Source organism: Physeter macrocephalus, chromosome 17 (genome assembly GCF_002837175.3).
Source record: "Physeter macrocephalus isolate SW-GA chromosome 17, ASM283717v5, whole genome shotgun sequence".
NCBI lineage: Eukaryota > Metazoa > Chordata > Mammalia > Artiodactyla > Physeteridae > Physeter > Physeter macrocephalus.
The window spans coordinates 2,887,079-2,893,686 of record NC_041230.1 but is presented as its reverse complement, the minus strand read 5'-3'; the positions used below and the strand labels follow the sequence as shown (position 1 = coordinate 2,893,686).

Below are 6,608 nucleotides of genomic sequence, written 5' to 3'. Positions count from 1 at the left end.
TGGCGCAGTGGTTAAGAATCCGCCTGCCAGTGCAGGGGACACGGGTTCGAGCCCTGGTCCGGGAAGATGCCACGTGCCGCGGAGCAACTAAGCCCGTGCGCCACAACTACTGAGCCTGCGAGCCACAACTACTGAGCCCTCGTGCTGTTAACTACTGAAGCCCGTGCACCTAGAGCCCGTGCTCTGCAGCAAGAGAAGCCACCGCAATGAGAAGCCCGCGCACCACAACAAAGAGTAGGCCCCGCTCGCCGCAACTAGAGAAGAGCTGCGTGCAGCAACAAAGACCCAAGGCAGCCAAAAGTAAATAAATAAATAAATTTATAAAAAAAAAAAGTTAAAACATACAAATTAAAAAATAAATTTAACCTGGTATACTCAAGACATTTCAACATATCCTCGGCATAAAAGACATTGATATTTTATATACTCTTTGTTATACAAAGTCTTTGAAATCCGGTGTATGCTTTACATCAGGGTAACATGTACCATCTCAATTCATACTGGCCCCATTTCAAGTGCTCAGTGGCCCATGTGATCCGTGGCTGCCGTGTGGGACAACTGTGTTCTAGAACCTCACTCAGTGTGTGGCCTGCCAACCAGCAGTATTGACAAGACCTGGGAACGTGTTAGAAATGCAGCATCCCCAGACCCACCCCAGACCTACCGAATCAGACCCTGTATTTCACCAAGACCCACAGCATCACCTTGAAATCTAAGTAGCCCAGTTCTACAGCCGAGGTTCTCAATCGCAGAAGCACATTAGAATCACTGGGGGATTTTCACAAGACACAAGATTCCCTAGCCCCACCTCCACCCCACCCAATTCAATTTAGAATCTGGGGGGGAGGGAATGAGGGTGAAAGGGGAGGATAAGGACATTACCTTTCATTTATTATTATTATTTTTAGCTATTATAATGCACAGTTAGGGTTGACAACCTCTTCTTTGAATGGATTCTGGACCTCTTGGGGGGGTGTGTACGGGGTGGGGAGCGATGGGGTGGTGGAGGAGTTATAATACTAGGGGTGGGGGTGTTGGCATACAAGTGGGGACACGGAACGTTGAGGGCGGCGGTCGGGCCTCGGGGGTACAGGATGGAACGATGGGGGGGCGATGGAGCACTGGTCGGCGGCAGTGGCACCTCTAGGGGGTGGAGGAGATAAAGCCGGGACGCCGATTGGGGGTGATGCACTTTCGCGCCTGGGGCACTCACGCACCGAGACCCCCAATGGTGAAGGATGCCACTAGCACCGGCTCCTTGGCCCAGACATTCCTGAGAAAGGCGGCGATTCCTGGAAGGGTGGGAGAGGAGGGTCACCCCTGCAGGTGATGCCCCCGGTGACCTCTACCCCTCTCGCGCCACCCCCGCCCTGGAGGAGCTCCCTCGTGACCTCTGCGTCCCCCTCCGGCCCGGACCCCACCGCCTCCACGGGGTCTCCGTCCTGCCCTGCCCCTGGCACCACCCGGGGTTCCCGGTACCATCCCCGCGCGATGACGGTACCCGCACTTACTCCCGGCCATCTTGGTCTCGGAACGGCGGCGGCGGCGGCGGCGGCGGCGGCTGCGGCAGCGGTGGCGAGCGCGCGGAGCACTCTGGGAGTTGTGGTCCTGGCCCGCTAGCCTCCACGGGCTGAATCCGCGCGTGCGCACTGGCGCAGAACAGCGGTCCTAGCCGAAGGCTGCGGGGAAAAGAGGCGGTGCTGTAGATTTAAGCGCAAACCTGTCTTGGCGCACCTGCCGCCGCTCTCTTTTTTTCTCTCCGCCTAGAAAGTCGTTCCAGAGGAGTAACTTACAGTCCTCCTACTGCGGCCCAGCTAAGGCGGAATGCATCAGTCCTCATTTTATAGTTTACTTATGAGAGCCCATTTTACAGATGGACAAACGGAGGCTGGGAGAGGACGAATCACCAATTTGAGGTCTCAGCTTAAAATCAGTTCGTCCTGCAAGCCCTAATTCTCATCCCAGAAGGGTTAGGGGCCTTCTGTGTACTCTCACAGTGCCCTATGTGACCTCCATTATAGCGTACATCATTTTGTTTTGTTTTGTTTTAACTAACCTGGTCGGAATCTGCCTTTCCATCAGGCTGGGAGCTACTTGAGCACAGTAATGGGGTCTGACTCCCTCTGTGCCCCTTTCCCCCAACTGTGTAGCACAGGGTCTGGCACATAATAGGTGCTAATTTTTTTTTTTTTAAGTTTAATGAACACAACAGTTATGACTGCGCCCTCTCCCAACTTTTTCCACAGCACCATGGGGCTGTGACACAATCACCCAGGGGCCCCCACCTCTCTCCTTCCTTCTCCTCCCTAAATAGGGCTCTGGCTTCCTGATGTTGCCGCATTTCCTGGTAGGGGAGAGGGCACGGCCGAGCCCTGGCTCCTGTTCCTGCTCTAGCCGAGAACTGCCCACCATGGCCCCGGTGATGAATCTGCAGCTGCTGACTCTCTGTGAGACACCCCACCCCCTTCTCCCTGGGCCCCTGGCTGGGCTGGGGTCTCCCTGAGGGCAGGTGCAGGGTGATCAGGAGGCACGAGCTGAGGGTTTGGAATTCTAGGCCAGAATAACAGGACTGGGGCTCAGACCCCTGGGTCCTAAGGCAAGAGGACCCACGGGTCCTGAATTCCTGGGTTCCTGGAAGAGGAGGAAGTTGGGGGCAGGATTCTCTAGATCTTGAAGCAGGAGAGGGCTAGGGATCTGAATTCCTGGGGACAGAGAACCTATAGTCCTAGATCTTGATGTGAGAGGGAGATGGAGAAGCCAAGACACCTGGGAAAGAAGGAAACTGGGGGGCCAGACTCCTGCAGCCCAGAGAGGAGAAACTGTGGGCTCAGATTATTGTCTCCTGGAAACGGTGGAATCCAAGGGCCTGAACTCTTGGGTGTAGAGGCAAGAGGGGCTTGGGTCCAGACTTTGGGGCTCTTAAATAAGTGGGGACTGGAAGTCTGGATTTATGGCTACTGAGGAGGAAGTATGGGCAAGATTTCTGTTTCCCAGAGGATAGAGGGCCTGGGGACTTAGAGTCCTGGGCGCCCAATGAGGTGGGGCCGGGAGCAGCCGAGGGCTTTGACAAGACCAAGCCCCTTCGACCTTCTATAGGGCTGGTGCGTCACGCAGACATCACTCCAACTGGTGAGTAACACTCCGCACCCATTCTCCTGTGTGTTGCTGACACCCCATTTCCAGCTACTCAGATTTTATTTTGGTGCCTCCCCTCCCCCCAGATTTCCTTACTTCCCTCCCCCTTCCTTTATTTCTTTCCCTCCTTCCTTCCTCATTCATTTTAGTGACCAGTATAGGTAAGTAGTGAAGATCATGAACTTTGGAGTTAAAGAGACCTAAGCTGGAACCCCAGTTTCACCATCGTATTCATTTATGACCTTGAACAAACCACTGAATGCTAAGACTCAGTTTATTTCTCTGTAAAATGGGCTGTTGTGAGGATTTAATAAAATCACATGCATGAAACCCTTGGCTCAGAGCTTGGCAAAGTGCAGGGCTCAAGAAATAAGATCTCTGGCAATGCCTATTATTCCCCTTTGGAAAGTAGGGTCCCCCTCCCTGAGACAGCCCTGGGTTTCTTTCCAGGGTTTCTGATGGGTGAGACCTCTTCCTCCTCTCAATTTCCCTCCATTACACTCCAACTTCAAATAAGAATCACCTGGAGAACCATTAATACCTTAGCTATCAATTTATTTTCATTATTTTTTAAATGTTAAAGCTAACATATATTCATGGTTTTAAAAATTATTATCAAGGGACATATAACAACCTCCTTCTTCCCCTTCCTCATCTTCCTTAAAAAATGTCTGAATCCTTATAAAAAATTTCCATGCTTTCAAACACACGTATACATTTTTGTACTTCTTTTTCTCCCAAAGCAAAATTGATATTTCGTGACTCACATTGTTCTGCATCTTACATTTTTCACTTTGCAATCTCTCTTGGAGACATTTCCATGTCATTATAGCTAGCTCTACTTTTTTCTCTCTTTTTTAAAGCTGCTGTCTAGCATTTGCCATTGTACGGCTGGATTCTAGTTTACTTGGTCCTCTTGATGCATATTTAGGTTGTTTCCAACTTTTCCCCTCACAATCATTGCTGCAGTGAGCGTTTCTGTATAAGCTTTTTGTGCCCATGTAAGTGCATTTGTCTAGGGTGGACTTATTGGGTGGTTGGCCATGCCCTTTGTGTGTCTTGATAGAAACTGACAAAATGACTTCTCAAAAGGTGCAGCTGAGTGCACCTAAGTGCCTGTTTTACTACATAGTCACCCAAACACAATGTTAACCATTATTTAAATTTTTGACAACCTGAGAGGCAAAAATGTCTTACTATTGTTTTAGTTTTTAAAAATAATATCACTAAGGTTGGACAACTTTCACATCATAACCCCCAAATGTGTTTTGGTCAGTTGGACTTCCTCTTCTGTGAATTGCCTATTCATATGTTTTGCCCAACTTTCAGTTGAACTGGCTCTAAGATTTCTTTCTACACTCGTAACCTATGTGATTTATGAATAAGCCATTTCTGCCAGTGCTGTCACTTGTCTTCTAGCTTCATTTATATGTCTTTTCTCATACACAGCTTAAAAACGTTGAAGCTGTCAACTTAATTAACCTTGTCCCTTCTGAGTTCTTCATTTTATATTTTAAGATAGCCTTCTCTACTCCCAAGACAAATATATTTTCCTATATTTTCTGCTAATACTTTTTTATAGTTTTTTTTTTAAACACATGTAGTTCTTTACATTAATCTGCAATTAGTTTTGGGGAATGGTGTGAGGTAGGGATACAACAATTTTTCCCCCAAATAGATAGCAAGTTTTGGCAACTACTGAAATATGTCAAACATGGTACAAATATTCTGGAGGGCAATTTGAAATCACAGATTTCTGGGACCCAATCCCGTGAAGTGATGTTTAAAAACCATGGAGTAAAGGTCAGGAGTTGATGCCCTGCTCCTCTGATTTGCAGCTAATTTTGACAAGCCTTGGTTGGGGTCCAACGTCTCCCCTATTTTACAAGCAGGGAACTGAGGCTGAGAAAGGGCCAGTGATTCTCAAGGAGATTCTCCTCCTACCCCAGCTGCCCCCTCATTTCCTTGGGCTCCTAGGAAGCCTGAGGACCCAGGCAGCCCCGTTTATTCAGTCCCCCCAGCCTCATACCCCAAGCCGTGGCTGGGGGCTCAGCCAGCTGCAGTTGTGACCCCCGGGGTCAACGTCACTTTGAGGTGCCGGTCACCCCAGCCCACCTGGAGGTTTGCGCTCTTCAAGTCTGGAGAGATTGCTCCTGTGCTTTACCGGGATGTATCTGAGGAGATGGTGGAGTTCTTCCTGGAGGAGGTGACCCCAGACCAGGGGGGCAATTACCGCTGCTGCTACCAGAGGCTAGACTGGGGACCAGGTGTCTGGTCCCACCCCAGTGATGCCCTGGAACTGCTGGTGACAGGTGAGAGCCTGGGGGAGGGGGCTGTGGAGAAGGGACACAGGTGGGATGAGGGAGGGGGAGGAGGGACAGAGAGAGAGAAAAAACACACCAGAGAAACAGGGGTGATTCTCAACCAGGGGCGATTGTACCTCCCCCACCCCCACCCCAAGTTTGGCAACATCTGGAGACATTTTTGCTTGTCACGACTGGGGAAGGGTTTGCTACTGCCATCCCATGGGTAGCCATCCTACAGTGTACAGGACAGTACAACCCCCCAACACCCCACGCCCAAAGAATTATCCAGATCTATCCAAAAATGTCACTAGTGGAAATTCCCTGGCCGTCCAGTGGTTAGGACTCCGCGCTTTCACTGCCAAGGGCGCGGGTTCAATCCTTGGTCGGGGAACTAAGATCCAAAAAAAAAAAGTCACTAGTGCTGAGGTTGAGAAACCCTGGGAGAGGCGCAACCTCTGAGACCCGGGGGAGTGAAACCCTAACGAGTGGGACGTTAAAAACAGAGAATTTTAGTGAGGCACCGGCACAGTGGGAAAAAGCGACATACAGGGAGGAAGCAGAGACGCAGAGAGGATGAAACGGGAAGAGTGGGGGCGGGGGCGGGGGGGAGAGAGCGGGGAGGGGAGATGGGGGTTGGAACTGGGGAGAGAGAGAAGCGGAGGGGAGAGAGAACCTTAGCCCCGCTGTCCCGGTCCTCCTCCCCCGCAGACGAGCTGCCGCGCCCGTCGCTGGTGGCGCTGCCCGGGCCGGTGGTGGCGCTGCCCGGGACCAACGTGAGCCTGCGCTGCGCCGGCCGCCTGGGGGTCACGAGCTTCGCGCTGTACGGCGAGGGCGTGGCGGCCCCGCAGCGGCGACTCGGCGCAGCCCTGGGCGGACTTCCGCTGCTCGGCGCCCGCGCGCCCGGCACTTACAGCTGCTACTACCACACGCCCTCCGCCCCCTACGTGCGCAGCGAGCGGCTGGGCGTCAGCGCGGCCGGTGAGGGGCCCCAGCCCTCTGCCCCCAGACCCAGGGGTCCAGAGCCCCCGGCCCCTCCCCCCTCAGACCCAGGGGTCCGGGCCCCCGGCCCCTCCCCCCTCAGACCCAGGGGTCCCGGCCCCCGGCCCCTCCCCCCTCAGACCCAGGGGTCCCGGCCCCCGGCCCCTCCTCCCTCAGACCCAGGGGTCC

The 6,608-nt window shown here is 52.6% G+C and overlaps 2 protein-coding genes across 2 annotated transcripts in view; one reads left to right on the top strand and one right to left on the bottom strand.

The window, feature by feature from the left end:
- Positions 1 to 5,341, bottom strand: part of NDUFA3 (NADH:ubiquinone oxidoreductase subunit A3) — an 8,662-nt gene extending 3,321 nt beyond the window's left edge. Inside the window, exons 1-3 of the mRNA XM_007113072.3 lie at positions 5,251 to 5,341; positions 1,512 to 1,679; positions 1,218 to 1,292 (exon numbers count right to left, since the gene is read on the bottom strand). Of these exons, the coding sequence (XP_007113134.1) occupies positions 1,218 to 1,292; positions 1,512 to 1,521 (85 nt within the window). The 5' untranslated portion in view covers positions 1,522 to 1,679; positions 5,251 to 5,341. The remainder of the gene's footprint in view (positions 1 to 1,217; positions 1,293 to 1,511; positions 1,680 to 5,250) is intronic.
- The window catches only part of OSCAR (osteoclast associated Ig-like receptor), a 6,865-nt gene continuing 2,667 nt past the window's right edge, over positions 2,411 to 6,608 (top strand). The window contains exons 1-4 of the mRNA XM_028478283.1: positions 2,411 to 2,419; positions 3,039 to 3,129; positions 5,148 to 5,447; positions 6,150 to 6,419. Of these exons, the coding sequence (XP_028334084.1) occupies positions 2,411 to 2,419; positions 3,039 to 3,129; positions 5,148 to 5,447; positions 6,150 to 6,419 (670 nt within the window). The remainder of the gene's footprint in view (positions 2,420 to 3,038; positions 3,130 to 5,147; positions 5,448 to 6,149; positions 6,420 to 6,608) is intronic.